The sequence below is a fragment of the Anolis sagrei genome, chromosome 2, assembly GCF_037176765.1.
Source record: "Anolis sagrei isolate rAnoSag1 chromosome 2, rAnoSag1.mat, whole genome shotgun sequence".
Classification (NCBI taxonomy): domain Eukaryota; kingdom Metazoa; phylum Chordata; class Lepidosauria; order Squamata; family Dactyloidae; genus Anolis; species Anolis sagrei.
Genome location: NC_090022.1, coordinates 84,457,902 through 84,478,980, shown reverse-complemented (window position 1 = coordinate 84,478,980; position 21,079 = coordinate 84,457,902). Strand labels below are relative to the sequence as shown.

Here is a 21,079-nt window from a genome sequence, read left to right as displayed (position 1 = left end):
TAGAAACTGGTCCATCCAGCTCAACCTACTGACTATCAGTGGTCTCAGAAAGTGGACTTTCTCAGACCTATTAGATGGCAAGGAGTCAGACCTCCTCTATGGAAGCCATGTAACCGAGGCCTTGCTCAATGCATTACTGAAAAGTATGAATGTTTGTCTTTAAAATATACGTGGAAGATTTTATAGACACAAACAAAACATTCGCCAGCATTTGTGTAAAGGTATGCCATGAATCATTTGGCATTTCAAACAAATTTAGATTTCTCAAGGAGTGATGAATAACTAGGGTACACATCTACACTGATCTCTTAAATCAGTGCAAACTGGTATCTAAGAAAATGGTTTTCTTATGCAGATGATGATCAACACATGCAAATCCTGGAACCATTTTGAGGCCCAATGGTGATTACAGTAACTACGGAGTACTGAAGTGTATTAAGGTCTTTCTTTTGCACACTTTTGTGGAAGTTTGTTGACTAGCTTTTGCAGTTTGAAGCTGGTTTTGAACTACATTAAATGGTTAGTTTAGATGAGACCTGAGTTGTGATCTGGGTAATGCAGAGTCTTCTAGAGGGCCCATTCATTTCCTTCGAACTGTATGATTCAATATTCCCTTTCTAGGAAGCCACTCCTGATATTTCAAAGTCTCTGCCTTCAGGAAACAACTCAGAGGCTTTAAACACATGCCTCAGCAGGTTGCCTTTGAAGGGTAGGTAGGGATTTTGCTTCCACCTTTTGCTTTGCTTACTCTGTATTGACTCTCCATGGCAGCTGTATGGCAACTGGTTTAGTGTGGTGACGTAAATGAATTGGCGTAATTGGCTTGAGTAAACTTACTGTTGAGTGGTTGGATTATTTGAGTTTCTAATTGGTTCAACTGGCATTTAATTGGCTATTACTGGCATCTGGCAGCCACTTTTCTAGGAAAGGGGGTCCTTGGACAAACCATGGGTTCTGCACTTGAATGTCTTCTTTTGCATTTTAGGCTGAGTTTGATTTCTCTTACTAAAATAAGAGAGCATTGGTCAGTTTTGGGCCCATACACAGAGAAGATATGGTATTTATTGGAGATCTAAATAAAAACTTTGAAGCAAGCCTTAGAAGAACATTTTTGTGGAAGGGGCTGGCACTTTCCAATATTTAGGGTTAAGTTATGATGGAAATTTTATGTTGAATATACATTTAGCTAGCAATAAATTGATAAGTAGTAAAATTATCAATCTGTAACAAAGGGGGTTTTAAATTTAAAATTAATTCAATTAATTAAGCATCTAGTCAGTTATTTCTGATTTTAACCTTTTTACAATCAAAGACAAAAGCTACATGTTGTATGGTGCTGAAAGATTGAAAATGTTGTTGCTCAGACACTTCAAAATAAGTTAATAAGAATGATTCTTGAATATTCCCTTGGAAGAATTGGAGTAGCTAGGATCAATCTGTTACACTTCAGATACTCATAGAGGTTGAATGGAATGGAGAGAATGCAGGGTGCCTGTCTCACCAAGCTTTGTTGGCTCAAATTGACATTTGAAGACTGGGCAATTATGGACAAGACCTGGCAAGGAAACACAGTGTCGATTTCCTTCTGCCCCGAGGAACTGGGTCTTTGATCAGAATGCAGACAAATAAAGAGGAAGCATCAATGGTTCTTGTTGCTCATTCAATTTGTTAAGTTCAAAAGAAATCATTTGTAGAAATTGACACAAATATCACTATTATAATGAGCAATTAAAGGCACTTAAAGCAAGGTGTTCTAATCATCAGCTCAAACAAAATTCATTTTTCAAATGACTTTCCAAATGAGAACACTTCTGTTGCATTTCCCCCGCATCCGAATCAGGAATAGTTATCCGCACAAGGTGAGAGATTCCATCATCAGCATGGCTTAATAGCCTGTCTTAATTTCCAGGTTGCCTATCCAGCCATGTAGTACACTGATCCACCTGGCACAACCTGTTGGAGTTTAGTTGCTATGTTGAATGATTCTTGAAATCCTATTAAAATATTCTTTTATTAAATGGGGACATTTTACTGATATGAAAACAGCTAGACATTAAAAACATAATAAATATTATCAAGTTGTAGGTTTTTTGCACTGTACAGCCATGTTCTAGAAGCATTATCTCCTGACATTTTGCCTGCATCTATGGTAGGCATCCTCGGAGGATGCCTGCCATAGATGCAGGCAAAACGTCAGGAAATAATGCTTCTAGAACATGGCCATACAGCACGAAAAACCTATGACAACGCAGTGATTCTGGCCATGAAAGCCTTTGACAATACATAAATATTATCTGTTGTAATAAACAAATCCAATTCTAACACCCGTTCAAGGCACATGCCTCTGTATTCTACCATATACAGCAACAACTTATATATTCTATTTGTTCACATTGTTCAAATAGTGCAGTGCTACATTAGAAATGTTATGGCTTGGGGAAAAAAATCTCTAGAAAGAAAATTGCTCCATTTTCCATGTAAAGTTTTTTAATAGGAAAAGGGGGAAGTTAAAACAAAAACATTAAATAATAAAATGATTTGGGAATATTTTCTTTTAGAATGAGGAATTAAATGCTTAAGATGTGGTGTGTATATTTACTTCTGCAAAATTATTTCTAAAAATTATATATATAAAAAAGATATTATTATTAGAGAATGTATAGCATTTCATTATTGTAATTTCTAGGTTTTTGTTTCCCTTTTATCAATTTTTTCATTACTTTTTTTTGCCAGTTCCTAATAAACCAGCAAAGTCAAAGCGATCCCTTACAGTTCAAGATCTTGCAGCTTGATTTGTAACAAAAACATTTTTTAAAGAAGTAATTTTTGTGTGACTCAACTGTACCTTTAATATACTAAACAGGATGGTTTTCTGCCAAACAGATTTGCATAATTGTATTGAGATGCACGTGTGTGTGTGTTCTTAAAATGATTTTCAATTTGTAATGATTTTTTACATTTCTTGGGGAAGGGAGAGAATTTGGAAATGTTTCATCTCTGTGTTGTACATGTCTACTCAGAGATAGATTATGTTATTTTAAAAAGAACTTACCTTCAAGTAAATATATATATATAATATAGGGATGGAATTTTATTTTATTTGTTTAAAACTTTTATATCCCTACTTCTCTACCTCCGTAGAGGGACTTAGACCAGCTATGGAAATTTGACCCCTTGAAAGACATACACAGGAAGAAAAACAGCACATTGAAAGTTCCTGCAAATTGCAGAAAATGCTTTTTTGTTGAAGCTGTTCCCAACACAACATAAACCATGCACTTTTTGAGAACTGCACAAGAGTTTGGGAAACTGCAGCTTTGCAGAAAAATTGCACTTGCTGTCTTTTTGCTTTGCCTATAAAACTGCACAGCTTTCTGAGAAAGAAAATCCACAGGATTACAATATTTTTCTCTATGTACTTGGAAGAAGTCCACAAATATATATATATATAAATTACAGGCTATAACCCTATGCAAACAATGAGTGTAAAGGTGTGAGATTGCAGCTGAAGCAGGAAAAGAAACTTGGGCCAATTGAGGCTGCACCTATACATGAATGCTTTGGTTTTGCTTTTTGTTTGTTTTTTTAAAGACTGCAGATTACAACATAAAAAACAATAGTCTTCCACAACAAAAATGCACACAAAAAATCTTCTGCAAAATGCTGCACTACTGTACTACAAACAGCACTGAAATTGTTTTTGGTGCTAACTACACAATTTGAATATTATGATTTACTTTGTGCTGAAAGTGGTGCAGCTTTCATGGAAAAACTACAGTCTCCTATCACTGCAGGGTTAAAATAAGGCCTGAGTACCACAACACTATTAGATGAAAACCTATTTCATTGTTTTCAACATCCACTGGGCCAATGGATAACCATGGGCAAGGCACTTTCTAGTTCTAGAAGTAGCAGTTCTGCATTTGTCCTGCCACCCCCCCCCCCCCCCATCCTCCTTATAAGTCAGGGATGGATATCTAGTGACCTACTAAACTGAATGCACTCCAGTAACCATGTATGGCAGCTAGCATGCCAAAAGTCAGGTAGACCCCTTGTTTTCACTACTGGCCTGGCACTGTTTTTTAAAAGAGTAGTCCCTAGCTGGCTACTACAGTATCTGGCGAGTGGGCTGACTTTGGCTTAGCAAATCAAAGGTATAAAGAGAAGAAAAATCCATGGGAATCGGCACAAACTATATAGCTCCGGAGATTGTGATGTCAGTATTTGGAACAGACTCTAGTTAGCAGCCCCTACTTGTTCTTTACTTTCTCCCTCTCAGGGATTAGGACTATAGAAGTTTTGAATCTCATTAGAAATTGCATTTAAAACCAAAGTTGGCAATGTGTTACAACAAGCTGCGCTTAATGATTTTGCTGTCTGGTGTGTTGTTTTTTCTTCCATCCTCCATCTAAGCATGAACAGAAGATCCCAAGGGCAAGAACGAAACTATAAAGGAATGTTTGCCTATGCCCCTATTCATGGAAATGAAGAAGGCTTCAGGCGAAACACTTAAGCGTGTGGTCTCTGAAGTACAGCCCAAAGATCTTTTGCTAACTTAGATCTTAAACACTGGGCCATGACTCATGCTGAACAGGGAGTCTAAAGAAGGATGGGTACAGAGATACCTGTTGGCATGTATTTTTACAGATGTGCCAAGTATGCAAAATAAAGGCACGTAGGCAGAATGCTGGCACTGAGGATGCAAGCTCCCCCTCTCCACACATTTATGTACTCCCCCCCCCCCAATAAGTTTATTAGGGTTCAAGGTAGAGCTAACATCTCAGTACCATTCCTTTGCCTATCCCCTGTCACTACAACCACTCTCCCTCGCTTGGGTCCCTCCAAATGTGTTGAAACACAATTCCCATCTCCCCAATTAAGATGGCCATTTTGACTGATGATAATGGGAAGTGCTGGTTTGGGAAATCCTGTTCAGCCCATGAGAAATAACCAAGACATGGCACTAGCATCTTCAGACACTTTTACTTCATTTCGGCCTTGAGCAGTAGAAGGGAGGAGAAACCAGTAGGAAGAAGGGAGCTGAGCTGGATTGAGAAAAGGCATAGGAGGAGAAGTTTGTTTCCTCTGCCCTCCTGATCCAAATTGTGATGATATATCCTCCTCTCAAATGGGAAAAAGGTTTCTACCAGGTATTTTTCTTCATAAGTTATTCGCTTTTATTTCCACCTTTTTATTTCCTTTCATCTACAGGTCTTTCATGTGATACTAACTCAGCATTACAACCATGTACTCATCTCCTACTTCCAACTTTAATTCTAATTGCTCAGATGCCACCAACTCAAGGTGGGTCTACACTGTAGAATTAATGCAGTTTGACACCACTTTGAGTGCTATGACTCAATAATATAGAACAGTGGTTCTCAAACTGTGCTCTGCTCAGCCCTTAGGGCTCTGCGAAGCACAATCCCTGGCTTGGCCCATCTGTCAAATTTTAAAATGAAATGCGGCCCCTGGGTTTAAAATGTTTTTGGGACTCCACAAGAAACTTTTCCTTCAAAAAGGGCTGTACAGCTTTAAACGTTTGAGAACCCCTGCTATAGAATCATGGGGGTTGTAGTTTAGTGCAGCACCAGAACAATTTAGCAGAGAAGGCAGGAGACCTTATAAACTACAATTTCCATGATTCCATAGCATTGAGCCATGGAAGTTAAAGTGGTGTCAAACTACAGTAACAGTGTAGATGTACCCTAAGTCAACAAACTTCAACTGTTTTTAAAATATCCACGGGGCTCAGATCAGGGAATACTTGGAGTCTGAGTTGCTTTGATACACACTGGAAACCTGAAAGCTATTGTTGCTGTGTTCCAGTTTTTTAAAAGCTTACTCAAAAGCAATCTTTCTGAGTTCATAATGCAATGCAGGGATGCTAGAATCAAAACTGCTAGCACCAAAACTGCAACTACTTAATATTATACTAGAATGGTTTCAGCAAGTTTTTAAGTGACTCCAATTAAAGCTGCCTGTTGAAAGAAGGAGACATGCAAAGAATAGGCACCTTAAGTTAGTTTTACATAAGTGGGGAATGTTATAATAATGGAAAAGAAAACAAGCAAACAACATCCAATAATTCACTGACAGCAACAAAACCTTCGCCCAAGGGAAGCAAGATATTTTTTTATCTTCTGGATGTGTAGAGGCAACATTGAACAAAAACACAAAGGTTGGCAATTAGGTTTTTCCCCATAGCCAAAAGGTCTCTTTATTCTAATTTAGTTTGGATTTTTTTAAACTTCATATTAAACCACCAGCACTGAAAGACAAACACAAAACAAACAATGTTAGTAAATGCGTGTTTACTGAAAAGAGTGAGCAAGGTGGAGGCATAGATGCACCAAAGCATTATTCAGACTTTTTGGTTTTTTACTAGAAGACAATGTGAGTAAAACCCATAAAAAGATATTGTACAACACTACCTTGTAAAATTGGTGTCTGCGATGTGGTGGGACAGGACAAGACTTGGGGCATTTTTAAGGGAGATTTGATTGATTCTCTTTCTATCACCCACAAATCCTTATCCAGATATCCCTACAAAAATCACTTAATTTTTTCTTAAAAACAATACACACGAGAGACACAAAATAACTAAGTGTTTTTTTTATTTATATGCAATTTGGAGGCCTGCTCAAGGACAACATCTACTTTTGGCATTTTTGACTTCAGTACCTCCTCCCAATTGGTCTTACGTTTTCCACCCTCATTTGTGTTATTAGTTTTACAGGCCAAATGGTGGAGGAAACAACAGTTTAAAACAACCTGGAAGAGCACTTGCATAAAAGACTATTCAATGTGAGACTCTTGTGGATCTTCATCTATTGTATAACTGTTCCTTATTACTTCAACGATGGCATGAGGCTGGCATTTCTTGTTTTCGGCTTCTTTTACCCACTTTTCTGCTTTTAATGGTTTCTTTCCCGAACTGTACAGCTTGGGGGACACCTGACTTGGCAGCTCTGTGGTTGGAGTCCTGTGTCTCAGAAAAACACACAGCCACTACTGGTTTCCTTACAAAGTCTACTAAATACCCTGTAATGAAACCAAAGAGCAATTGTGGTTAATGGTTAATTACGCTAATTCCAAAATATAGCTGTGGTATTTTTACTCCTGCCAAGACACGCAAATGTGATGCGTGTTCACATGGATCCTAGCAGCAAATCTCAGGACAAGCACAGAAAATGGATGGAGCTTAAGAAGCAGTTCATTAGAATAAACATATCTACTTTTGTTGCTGCCATTCATTTTGCAAAAAAAAGGGCAAAGAGTAAGAATAAAAAATCAGATCGCTCATTTTTTTTCCATGTCAGGAAACTGCAAGTTATTTCTGGTGTGAGAGAATTGGCCATCTAAAAGAATGTTGCCCAAGGGACATCTGGATGTTTTGATGTTTTATCATCCTTGTGAGAGGCTTCTCTAATGTCCCCACAATGAGGAGCTGGAGCTGATAGAGGGAGCTCATCTGCACTCTCCCCAAATTCGAATCTGCGACCATTCGGTCTTCAGTCCTGCCGGTGCAAGGGTCTAACCCATTGCATCACCAGGGACTCCAATATATAGCTCCATTATATCAAACAATATAATCTCAACAGACACAGGCCCCCATCCACACTGTCCATTGAATGCAGTTCAAAGTTAGGTTCAAACTGCAATGGACAGGTCACAAACTCAATAGACAGGTAGCAAACACAAAAGCCCTTAGTGCTCTTCGGTTTATGTAATCCCCATCTGGGCCTCAAACTGGTTCAATACCAGTTGGAAACTGCATTAAATGATTCCATTAAAACATGGATGGTTCCTCCAGATACTGCTGAATTGATCCTTCTAACATCCCCCTCAACTGGTTCCACTGGGTAGGTTTGCTGGAGAATGCAGTCCAATAACTTCAGGAGATCCACATGAGTCCTCTTCTGAGTTAAGAATAATCTTCTTATTGTAAAGAGAAGAATAAATACATACTTTACAGCCTTGAACAAATTAACACCAGGAAATGGAACACCCGAGTATAGGAAAGATGTCAAAAAATGATCAAAAAGGAAAAAGAGACAATCCAGCTTGTTTTTGCTGGTGCCTAAAGAGAAGGATAAGATACTGCTCCTTTCCTCACTGTTAGATGAATTACTACTTTGCACTTTGTGCTCACTTGAAACAATTGAAGTAAGCTAAGGACAAAGGGTGAAATTTGGAGGACAAGGACACTAGATTCTTTTTTAAATAGCTGAAAAAGTGGGATGGCAGAAGGTTAACTGGTACTGTGCTGGTCAAATTAGGACAAATAAAGTTAAATGAACTTATCAATTGCTTTATACAGAGCAATCTGGGTTAGATCAAAGGCCCCTGCCTGAAAGCTTCTCTTCCATGATCTTTGCTTGTTGTAGGATTAATATAAGATTTCTGCTATCTGTTTAAACCACACAAAGGGCATTGCCAGAGGAGTGGGTCCCTTAGATGCATTTGAGCTTTACTTTCTTTGGGCCATTGCCCAAGTTAATCCATAACTAGAGTGGCTCATTACGTAATTCTTGAAAAGTCCAGCACAAACATGTCTATAGCGATTGACATCCCTGGATTGCAAACAAGCCAAAACCCATTATTAGCTTTAAAATATACTGTATGGCCCTATATCCCATGGGTAATATTGACACTCTCCAAAGGAATGCAAACTAATTATTGGTTGTTATTTCCCATTGTGAAAACAATAACTTTGAAATATTCCTTCGTGGAATTTCCCCTATGTTGGATTTAGCTAAAAGCAAAACTTTTAAAATTTTAACTAACTGTAACCTACTCACAATACAATCTTCATACATTACTGTGGATGACTATTTAGATTTTATGTCACTCTGTAACTCTTGTCTGACTCAGTTTGACTATGTTATGTTTAACTCACTGATATTAGGTTTAATTTGGTGTTTAGTTATTAATGCTGCTTTAATACGTGGGGTCTTTCTGAGATTTTATGTTCTCTGTCTGTTTTATGAATGCATTGAATGCATGCCATTGTATGTTGGAACCCACCCTGAGTCCCTTCGGAGAGATAGGGCAGAATAGAAACAAAGTTTTATTATTATAATATTATTTTAACAAAATAAACTGCATGAGTGACTGAAGCTAAAATTCGATGTTAATATATAGAAATAAACTGAGCAAAGAGTATGTTTTACTAATTTTAAAAAACAGGTACAAAATATTTAAATGAAACTGGATACCGGCTGAGCATCCCTTACCTGGAATTCCAGACTCAAATTACTCCACAATCCAAAAACTATCCACATTAGTGGCTCAGATAGGATGCTTTTGCTTTCTGATGATTCAGTGTACAAAAACTTTGTGTCATGCACCAGGGTATTTAAAATTTGGGATATAAAATTACCTTCACGATTCATATGAAACATAAATGAATATTGTGTTGAGACTTGGGTCCTGTCTTCAATATATTTCATTAATTATGTATATAAAAATACAGGTATTCCAAAGAAAAAAATAATAATTCCAAAATCCAAAACACTTCTTGTTCCAGATAATGGATATTCAACCTGTATGAGCTGCTGTTGCAGGCTGGGAGCTTCTAGGCGTTTTAGATCAGTAAAGCAGTTTTTCCTAGCTCTGGGAATTATTGGAAATGTGACTATCTAATTAGGTAGTTCCCAAACATGCACCCCCTTGGGTTCATATCTTCAATTCCAAGACTCTAATTCAGCAATATGATGTAAAAAAAGGTGTAAGCTTAATAATAAAAGAGACTGGATTAAATTCTGAAACAACCCCAACATGCAGAGACTTGCTGCAGCAGTGAAGGATGGGAACCAAGCCTTTTTCGTTGCAACACAAAAGCCTATCGTCCAATATTCTACAATGAATACAACATTTATCTTTAAAGATCGTCTAGCATGTTTTGCGAGGATCACAGATCAGGCTTGTCTTCAACCATTTGAGGACTGTTCCTTTTAGCCCAGCTAGCAAAACATGAGCTATTATAAATACTTTTCTCAATGAGAATGTATACTTTATCACTATGTGTAAATGTACACATACATACACCGTATATAGCTATTGCAAATTCATAATATTTAGGTAGTTAAAATGGCACCATGGTAAAGATAAGAATAAGAAGAGAAGAGTCAACAGCATAAAACAGATCAAATAAGAAGAGAAGAGTCAACAGCATAAAACAGATTAATTAAAATATAAGGCAACTTAAAAAGCAATCAAAAACTCATCAACAAAGAAATACTTAGAACTTGCTTGGATCTAAAGCCTAATTTATCCCAATGCTGGTGAACTCCCAAAGCCTTGCCTAAATACCAAGGCCTTTGTTGGCTGGCAGAAAGATAACATGGCAGGAGGGGGCCAGTCCTCTATAGGGAGTTCCTCATTAAAGTGTTCCACACCTATAAGTAATAAAAGAATGAAATAAAACGTAATGCAATAAAATGATGTCAGTACTCTTCACGGGCTCCTAAATTATTTGTGCTTTGGCAGCTCCTCAGTTATGTCAATTTCTCGCATCAGCTGAGAGATACAGTGAGCCCTTGGTATCTGCTGGGGCTTGATTCCAGAACTGCCTGTGGATATCAAAATCCATGGATGTATAAGTCCCATTAAATAGTGGCATAGTAAAAAAAAGTGTCCTTGTATATAACATGACAAAATCAAGGTTTGTTTTTGGATTAGGGGAGGAGTAAGGTATTTTCAGGTTGTGGGCGGTTGAATCCATGGATGCAAAATCCATGAATATAGAGAGCAGACTATGTATCTTTGGATCTTGCTTTCTAAGCTCCAATTCCCAGAATCTCTAAGCAGGTTTTGGAGTTCAGCCTGTGACTGTGTCTAGTGATCAGGGCACTGGATATTGGGAATGGCAATGCTGGTTCTAATGATGTTGGGAATGACAATGACAATGCTGTTTCTAATGATGAGGGTGCTTTAGATGGAGAGAATGACAATGAAATTCCTGTTCAAACTGTCTTTGCTGATGAGAATGCTTCTGAAGAGTTTGGGGATGATGGGATGGTCTCTGGAAGAGGGCCTGAATTGCTTCCAGAGAATTCCCAGGCCTTTGAGCTTGAGAAACGCTCGGCAGCTGGCCCTGCTGCAGAAATTAATGAGCTAGAAGATAGAAGTCATGTTTTCAGACAGAAACAACAATCTCTTCACCACTTTGACAGGTTGAGAGAAAAATTGATAACAGACTCTAGACTGAATAAAAAAAAGTTTCTGGCAGGGATTTAGAGTAGATTAGGGGATAAAAGTGCCAAGTACAGAATCCGGTGTCAGACGAAGCAACGTTGGAACTGGATCAAGACATAGTGGTGAACCCCGCAGTCTTGCCTTGGAAAGATTCAAGTTATACCTTGTTTGATTTGATGATTTGGAGCTTTACCTTGGAAGTTTCTGTGTGGAGTTTTCATGTACTTTGATGGATTTATTTCCTGGATTATTTGTTCCTGTATATCTTTCTACCTACTTAGATTTACCTATTTCTTTGGAGTGTTTTTACTCCTAATGCTTTTTTAAAAAAATACCTACAATAAACTGCTTGCATTTTCACTCAGCTGTGTGGTGTTTTGAAGTCAGAGGGCTTCTTCCTGGCTGGAGTTCAGCAGCAGGTTAGGGTAGGTTGAAAGATTCTGGCAGTATGCTGAAAGACTTTGGGACTTGTAGTCTCCAAAAGTAGGTTCTGAGTGACAATGGTATTGAAGCATGGATTGCAGTCTTTATTTAGTTGCTGTACAACGACTCAAAAGAAGAAAGCAGATTTCTCAGCTCACACTAAACATGTTAATTCAGGTTTCCTTCCTATGCCAATCAAAGCCACACTTTAGGACTAGTGTGGACATGCCACATGTTTCCAATACATATCTATCTAGTTAGGGTTACCTGAGGTAAAAGTGAAAGGCTCCTTTAACTTTAATCATTGTGTAGAAGAAGGAATTTCAGTAAGTGCGGCTTATTACTTGGTTGCATGAAAAAGTAACACTGCTGAAATTCTTTGTTCTGCATAACTGTTAAAGGTCTGGCAATCATACCTATCATAGCTCCAAACACAGCTCATTTTTACTATACTATTCAATACATAGTAAGTTTATACTATTGCATCATAAAAAGCAGAGGTCCAAGCATGTCTACTCAGAAATAATACCACTGAATCCAGAATCTATAAGCAAATGTTTCCAGGATTATAGCCCCAGCACAGAAAGATTTTGCTTCTTCACTGGCCCAAGACCACACTCAAAACACTAGTTGTGAGAGGCAGTTTACATTAAATACCACTTGGATTTTAATGATCTGGAAGGATATGTTACCTAAGCTAGAGATGACACAGATATAATGAATGTGAAAGACAGAGGAAGGCTAAGTTGATACCTCCATTGCTAAACCTGACAGATACAAGGGAAATGATGAATCTAGCTCAGATGTCATAAAAGACATGGGGAATTTAGCTAGTGTTGATATCTGCTTGCACTGGATATGAATAAAAGCGTTCTCTATCAATCTGCAGAACAATTCAGCACTGATTCCAATGATTCCAAAGTTGGACATTATTATTACATGGGAGCACTTTCCACCTTCTCTCTTGCAGTAGCTCCACTGGATGCCACTTTGCTTCTGGGAACAATTCAAAGTGCTGGTTATGACCTTCAATGCCCTATATAGCTCAGGGCTAGGGTATTTGCCCGACCACATTTCTCAGTATGAACCTGCCCGGGCTCTGAGATCTTAAGGAGAGGCCCTTCTCTCGGTCCCACCTTCACTGCAAGCTTGGTTGTTGGGAATGAGAGAGCAGGCCTTCCTTCTTGGTGGTTGCCCCTTGACTCTGGCACTCCCTTCTTCCCAGGGAAGCCAGAATAGGCTCCTCCCTGTTCTCCTTCTGGAGGCAGACTAAAACCTTTTTGATTCAGGCAGGCTTTAAAGAAGAAGGCTTTTAAAGATCAAGACAGGGATGCAGTGGTTTTGGCTCTGAATATGTTTTTAATCAGTTTTAATGATTTTAACTATTTAAAAACTAAACATGGTTTTTATTTTTTAATACAATTAATATTTAATACTATTTTAATGTTTGCTTTTCAGGTTTTAAATTGTATTGTATCAGTTTTACTATAAGCTACTTTGAGTCTCTTTTCTGGAGATAAAAAGTGAAGTAACAACAACAACAACAACAACATTCTATCACTGTCTCCATATGCTGTATCTGAGGTGGTAAAATCACATGGGAGAACTGATAAAGATCAAACCACTTTAGTCACTCAATTTTAAATCTATTATAAGTATCCTGCTATTTTAGATATTTCTCTAACCTTAACATGAAGTGTTTTTTTTAATGCGCATAGTTCTAATTTCAAATGAGATTCAAACACAACAACTGATCTTATACAACTCCATCAGAAGATGGCAGGCTGGCTTCTACATGTACATTCGTAATTCGATGAAGCGATGGGGCAGTTTGCTACAGTTTAGACTCTATTGTCAGCTATTATCAGTTATTTATCAAAAGTCATGAAATCAAGCACTGTTAGTCCATGTTTGAACTAGCCTAAAAGTCCTTCCAGACAGAGCCCATATCCCGGATCCTGTCGGATTTTTATCTGAGATGTCCAAACGATGCTTCAAATAACAGCAAAATAATTCGAGACAGAGCAGATAAATCCTGCTTTGCCCCAAATTATTTAGATGCCCTATCCTGAATGGCCCAATTTTAATGGGGTATGTCTCCATAGCCGATTCACTTCTTCGGGCACTATGAGCCCGAAGAATTGAAGAGGGCAGCTACTCCCTCCTTAAATCTCCCCCAAAAGCCCTGAAAACAACTAGAAACTCGCCAGGCCACCATGATGCCTCTCTGCAGGCCTCCTAAAACATAACAATGACATGCCAGGAGCCTGGGGGGGGGGTGTCATTCCTGCCCCCCCCCCCCTTGTCTCCTGGTGCATCACTGGTATGTTTCCAGTAAGTTTTTCTTTTCCTTTAAGGCTTTTTTGGGGGAGGTTGCCCCATTCCAGCATGGTAACTATAGCCTTTTGGGGAAGCCTGGGTCTTTCAGAAGGGTGTGGGGACTTAAACCCACTTCGGAGTGGGTTTCTTTAACCCACTCCAAAGAGGGTTTAAGCCCTGTCTGGAATCATCCTAAACCACCTTCAAAAAGAAAGACTCAAAAGGAAGACTCAAAGTAAGAAACACTAGAAGATTGTGAGTGTTTTCTGTGTACCTATTGTCTTTACAGTCAAATGAGAATTACAACTTGGTACACTCATGACTAAACATGAAAAGGCCATTAAAAAACAAGGATCTTAATTTGAAATGGACAGATACTAAAAAGCATATATGTTATGCAGAAGTATAACCAAAGCAAGCATCATTTACCTCATTAGTACTCATAAGTTCTCAAAATCAGCTTTATATAGGTTTTCCAAAATCAAATCATCATCTATCCATACAAATGTGTTTAGATCAGGTGTGGGCAGTGTGTGCCACCTGGGATTGTTTTTGTTCCTCACAGGACCAAACGTTTTGCTCCAAAATGCCACCAAATGTTCAGCTGGGGTTTGTGGAGGACATACCCATCACTTTGGAGCCCCTTGATCCATTTTTAAAAAGATTGTTTTGCCTCAGAATGATTCAAAATGTATTCTTAGGGTCCAGGAAAGCTCCAATACATGTTAATGATGCCTCCATGTCCTTTAGAGGGTGTTTGCAGGCAACAATTGCAGTAGAGAGTATGATGGGAATATGGCCTTTCAAGGTCTCTTGGGTAGGAGGCTAATGCAACCCTTTAGCCATCCTCAGGTGCCATTTACTAGTTTAAATCACCTTCATGTTTACTTGTCTCTTATGCTCAATTCTAAAAAGGCAAAATAAAACCCATTTACTTTGTCCAAGCAATCTGAACTTTTTGATGGGCGGGACCTCTGCCATCTCTTTCTCTCTCTCTCTCTCGCTCTGGGATAATATCTTGAAATTCACATTTTGGAATGTTGGGCATTAGAGACTATACTGTACTCCCGAAAGAATATCACCAATCATTAGGAAGGTTAAAAAAAAACATGCAATCTGCATTTATTCATTCCTTACCAGTTTCAGGATTAATGGCAAAAAAATCTTGATGATTTCCATTGATGATGTGAAAAGTCAGCTTTCCTTGGGAGTCAGAATCTGGATCAGTGGCTTCAACTTGAAGAACTGAAGTATTGGCCTGTGAATTCTCCATGACAGAGGAATGAAAGACAGGTCTGGATAACTGGGGTGGATTGTCATTAATGTCGGTGACTTCAATGTAAATTTCAACCACAGAAGAGAGAGAGACCGATCCTAAATCAACAGCTAGCACTGTCAGCCAATAATGAGAGTTGGATTCTCTGTCTAGTGGTCCTGTTGTAAAGATTGTACCTAAGAGAAATAAAATAAAATATTTTTTATAAAGTCATTGACATGATGTGGCACTCTGGGTACAAATTGGACCAGCATTTACAAAAAGCAATGCTTGTTCTCATGGGCAGTTCCCTTTGACTGATCATTAAGAAATGTTTGTTTTGGGATCCCCAGCATTGTGCAATTGGGTATCAGTATGCCCCTGAAATCTGCCTTGATGCTCATCAGATTGCCCACCTGCCCTTCCTAATTTTTAGATGAGGAAGATGAGAATGAAAACTAGGTAAGAGACATGCTGAAAAACATTATCTTCTCATGAGTGATATCTGGATTTCAAAGAACACTTCTGGACCTTAGAAACATTCTTAGAAGATTAACATTGAAAATGGCAAGTGTTTTGTTTTGAAAAATGACCAAAAGTTTAAAAGGTGGAAAATTGATTAAAATTAAGAATTTGTGAATGGACCATGGCAGTCATTTTCCTCATCATAGAAAAAATAGTAAAAGATGATAATACTGTGGGATGAGGTTGTGGTAGATATTTTTTTGATAAATAAACCCTTCTAACTAAATAATCACGATCACTTGAGCCACTTCTCCCATACCCTCTAGCATTCCATTATTACCTGAATCCTTTTCAATATCAAAGACAGCCAGGCCTGTTCCTTCTCTGATGAAATACTGAATTTCTCCATCTTTTCCTTTATCGCCATCTTGAGCTGTTACTGTCATCACAGACGTCCCCTCTGGACTGTTTTCTTCCACTGACCCTTGATATGCAAAAGTTTCAAAGTAAGGAGGATGCAAATTTTCATTGACATCCATAACCTCAATCTCAACATGGCAGAGGGAAAAGTGAGATTGGAGCTTTCCACCATCGCTGACCTTCACAGTTAGGTTGTAAAAGTCCCTCTTTTCATAATCTAACTCTTTCTCCAAGATCAGAGCTCCGGTCAGCTCATTCAGATGGAATGTATTATCACTCCCATCAAACAGTTCATATTTCAATTCTGCCCCAGAGATGCTGTCTGGATCAAAAGCTTCCAGAAACAACAAAATTGTCCCCACAGGCAGGTCCTCAGGGACCTTCACTTTATTCAAGACTGGGTTACAGTGTGGAGAATTGTCATTCACATCTTCTAATGAAATAATCAGATCAGCAATGGTAAAGAGCTGGTGGCTCAAGTGGGGTTGGTCTCTAGCCTCAACCTTTAATACATACTGAGGCCATAATTCCCTGTCAAGAGGAGTAGTGACAACTACTTCGCCAGTGACACTATTAATGGCAAATTTATTGGTGGGTGCCAGGAATGAATATTTCACTCTTCCATTGTCATTTGTATCAGCATCTTCAGCTTTCACCACTATGATTGTTGTTCCTATTTTTATGTCCTCTGGTATAGTAACCAAATATGTACTTTGTAAAAAAAATGGAGCATTATCATTTGCATCCAGAATATTTACTGCTAGTAACTTCCATGATGACTTCTGAGGAGTGCCGAGGTCATACACAGTGATGTTGAGCACATAGAAACTTGTTCTTTCATGGTCAAATGGAGAGGACACCAGAAGAAGACCTGTTTCTGTGTCAATATAAAAGCAACTATCCTCATTTCCAGAAGATATCACATAAACTATCTTCCCATTAAAGCCAGTATCATTGTCTCTGGCTGTCAACCGAGTTATAGATGAATTCAATGGAACTGATTCCATTACATCAATAGACCTTGGAAAGGTGTCATCAAATTGAGGGGCATGATTATTCATAAGATGTGCATTCAAGGTGGAATCTTCATCCAAGTTTTGTTCTGGAGACTGGGAGTCAATGGAATGGATTATAGTCCTGGCCACATCCTTTAATACCCCAGTCTCTTCACAATGAAAATAGACTGGATTGTTCTGGTTAACCACAGTGATATTTATCCAGGTTGGGAAAGCATAATTATTGCTATCTGTGGCACTAATTTTGAGAGAATGGAAAGCTGGTAGTTCTTCATAGAAATCTCTGAGAGAAGCTCTAAGGGAAATTACACCAGATACAGAATCCAGTTCAAAAAGCTGTCTTTCATTGCCAGATATGATTTCATACTTTATGCGCTGCAGCTCATCGACATCTATGGCTGACACTGTAATCACAGGATGCCCAACAGGCAAGTCCCATGGAATACTACCATTGCAGTTAATCTTTTCAAATACTGGTGCGTTATCATTCAAGTTATTCAGAATGAGGGAAACATAAACTTCTGTCTGATGACGAAAAGGAGATCCTGAGTCTGATGCCCAGACACGCAGGTGGTACCACCTCTGCATTAATTCATAATCCATTAATTTAGTCGTGGAAATGATGCCTGAAAATGGGTCTATGGCAAATGGAACATTCTTCTGGTTGGCTATGGTGTATGTGATGAAGCCATTCTCACCAGAGTCACTATCAGTAGCTTTCACCAAGAGAACACTGGTGCCAGAAGGCAGATTTTCATCAAAGGTGCTGTGGTACGAAGATTGGGTAAAGATTGGAGGATGATTATTGCAGTCAATAACATCAACAATGACAGTAACAGAGGCCTGGCTATAATTAGTTTTAACTTTAAGAACAAAGCGGGACTGTTCTTGAAAATCTATCACTTTATCTGTAGTTATGAGTCCAGTTTGAGGATTGATTTTAAAACTTGCACTGTCAGAACTGGTTTGTAAAATGTATTTAAGGTTTGGGAGTACTGGGGTGATTTGAATCATAACAACATGACTCCCAGGAGGAGCAAACTCACTGAGTTGGACTTGATACACATCTTTTTCAAATTTGGCAAAGGTGTATTTTGAAGGTGTTATTGGAATAACTACAGTCTGAGAAAGAAGAGGTGGCTTGTTCTTGTCCTTAGCCTGTAGGCTGAGATTAAAACCAAGTGAGTTCTCATTCCAGTTGATCTCCTTGGCTGACACGATCATGAACTCATTGCTTCCTACATATGATCTCATGGATTTGAAATAGCCTTTTTCATTTCCCCCTATAATGTCAACTGAGTCTATTCCAGAACCAGAGCCATCTGCTTCTACACTCAAAGTTGCATATAAGAGGTCCTCAACAGAATCAGATGGTCTTATCGTTACTGAAACAATGACTGGGGACTTCCTGAAGGATGGTTCTATCTGAACTATAATGTTGGCTGAGTTTCCAAAGCCATTTCCTTCAGAGATCTTCCTCATTCGTTCCACAGCAAGAACTTTTAACTGGTGCTTCCCTCTGTGGGTGGCATTCAGTCTCATGGCAGTCATAATAGCTCCAGTGGTGGGGTGAACGGCAAACAGTGCTGACCTTGTATTCAATGCATAATAGAACTCAGCATTCTGGCCAACATCAGCATCGGTGGCACTGACCACCCCAATTGTGGCTTTCAAGGGTGTGTCATCTTTGATGGTCACTTTATAAGAAGGGGGTGAGAACAGAGGCTTCAAATCATTTCTGTCGAGGATGTGGATCAGCACTTTAACCCAAGCCTCATAGGCAAATGTCTTCTCTATGGCTTGGATTATCAATATGTACTTGTCTTTGAACTCCCTGTTCAGACGGTCAGTATAGCCACTCCTTGTTCTAATCCTTAGAAAGCAGAAATCTCCAATAATAAACTCCTCAGCTTTAAAGAGTCCACTTGTGTCTCCAGAAGCTATTTTGTATTTGATGTCCCATGCTGGGTCAGTGATGTAAATGCCCATTTTGACAAAACTGTCCACATAGGTTTTGGGAGCTGAATTTTCAAAGATAGTGGCGTTATAGAGAGGATGAGTAAAGTGGAGTAGGGAAGCATTGCCTTTTTCTGAATTTCCATCACAAGTCAGAAAGAACATTAGGCAAAGTGCAAAGCTCATAACAAGCCTCCTGGTCTTGGTTTCCATTGCAGGTTCTAAATGGAAGAAAAACGAGAACAATTAGCAGATGGAATGGCTACTGGTAAAACAAAAGACAGAAAAGCAAGACAAAATCTAATTTATGATCCTGGAGTAGAAAACTGAAGTGAAATCTCATTGATTACAGTTGAGTGTCAACTACCCAAACCAAGTCACTTATTACAAGTTGTGTGCTCCTTATCTATAATATTTGGGAGCAGTGAATTTTGAAATATCTGTATTTACATCCATGTAGATAATGAAATATATAGGAGAAAGGACCAAAGTCTAAATACAAAACTCATTGATGTTTCCTATGCACCTTATACAAATAGCCTGAAGGCACAGCACATTTTAATAATGTGCAAAAAAATGAAGTTTGTGTACACTGAATCATCAGAAAGTAAAGATGTTACTATCTCAGCCACCAATGTGAACAATTTTAGCTTTTGGAATATTTTGGATTTGGGACTTCTACATAAGGGATGTTCAACTTGTATTTCCCCAGTATAAGAGCTCATAAATAGAAAACACAACCACAGAGTCTGCGAGACCACATTCTATGACACTTACTCCACTGGAATTACATGTACAGAGTAACTGGCTTTTCTTTCAGGTGACTCCTGTTTGCCCCTCTGTGTTTGTTCTACCACTTACAGTTTTTATATCTGCCATTTCTGATTGTTTATCTGTCTTCACTACACACCGCTGTAGATGTAAGCTCTGCTCATTCATGTCTTTTATTCAGATACTGAATGTGTATTTGTCTTACACTGGACTCTGTGTAGTAAGTTGGCAAAAATGCGTAAGAAGCTTTTGTATGAGTAGAGCTATCTATGTTAAGCTTTTCCATGCATTCAGGAACCACTGTACATATGCAGGGGTGTTATCACACTTCACAGGGAACGTGAAGCATGATCCACAGATGAAAGCCCATCCAAAAGGACTGCAATGATTCACAGTTGCCAGTATTAACTACTTGACATCACAAGTGAACTTACTGTTTGAAAATACTTCCCACATAATACATTAAGAATTCGATCATAAAGTAAAAATCATTATATAGCTCACTTAATGTTAATACACAGGATTACACAGGATATACTTTATATACACTGATTTGTAACATTGGCTTTGATGCCTACTCTATGAGTCACCATTACTTATAAACCACTACTTGAAGAACAACGCTTAACAATGCAATCCTACCTCAAATATATGTCAACTGTACATTTATTTATTTATTTACTGCATTTATATACCGCTTTTCTCACCTCTGAGAGGACTCTAAGAGGTTTCCAAAATAATAGTGGCAAAATTCAATGCTACACATACATGTGAAAACCAAAACATAATTTCGAGACAATAACATATACTATAAATTAAGAACCTTAACCATGTTACACATATCAGTATAAAACAACATACATTAAAATCATATAAATTAAAAGAGTTATTTAAAATCACACAATCTGGGAGCATAAGTGACGAGCCATTTCAATTGTCATTTGCAATTGCTCATTATTGCACTGAGATATCAATCATTTCACTATCACTGTGCAAGCACTTGGTCCCACAACCAGGATTTAACTTTCTTCCTGAAGGACAGGAGGGAGGGGGCTGATCTAATTTCCCTGGGGAGGGAGTAAAGGGTTAGGATTAGATACAAGTCTTTTTTGCAGGCAGAAACCTAGCAGCAGAGCTCTGCTAGCTCTATTCTCCTGGTCAAAGGACCAAAGGAATCTAGAGGGGAACAGTGATGGAAGAATCAATTTATATTAGATTCAAATCCTCTCCAGCACATGGACACAGCCACAAT

General features: G+C 38.5%; 1 protein-coding gene across 2 annotated transcripts in view; it reads right to left on the bottom strand.

Moving 5' to 3' along the window:
- FAT2 (FAT atypical cadherin 2) overlaps positions 1-21,079 on the bottom strand; it is a 116,240-nt gene that overhangs the window by 59,578 nt on the left and 35,583 nt on the right. For both annotated transcript variants that reach the window (XM_060765486.2, XM_060765487.2), the window contains exons 2-3: positions 16,005-19,277; positions 15,082-15,396 (exon numbers count right to left, since the gene is read on the bottom strand). In XM_060765486.2, the coding sequence (XP_060621469.2) occupies positions 15,082-15,396; positions 16,005-19,269 (3,580 nt within the window). In that variant the 5' untranslated portion in view covers positions 19,270-19,277. The remainder of the gene's footprint in view (positions 1-15,081; positions 15,397-16,004; positions 19,278-21,079) is intronic.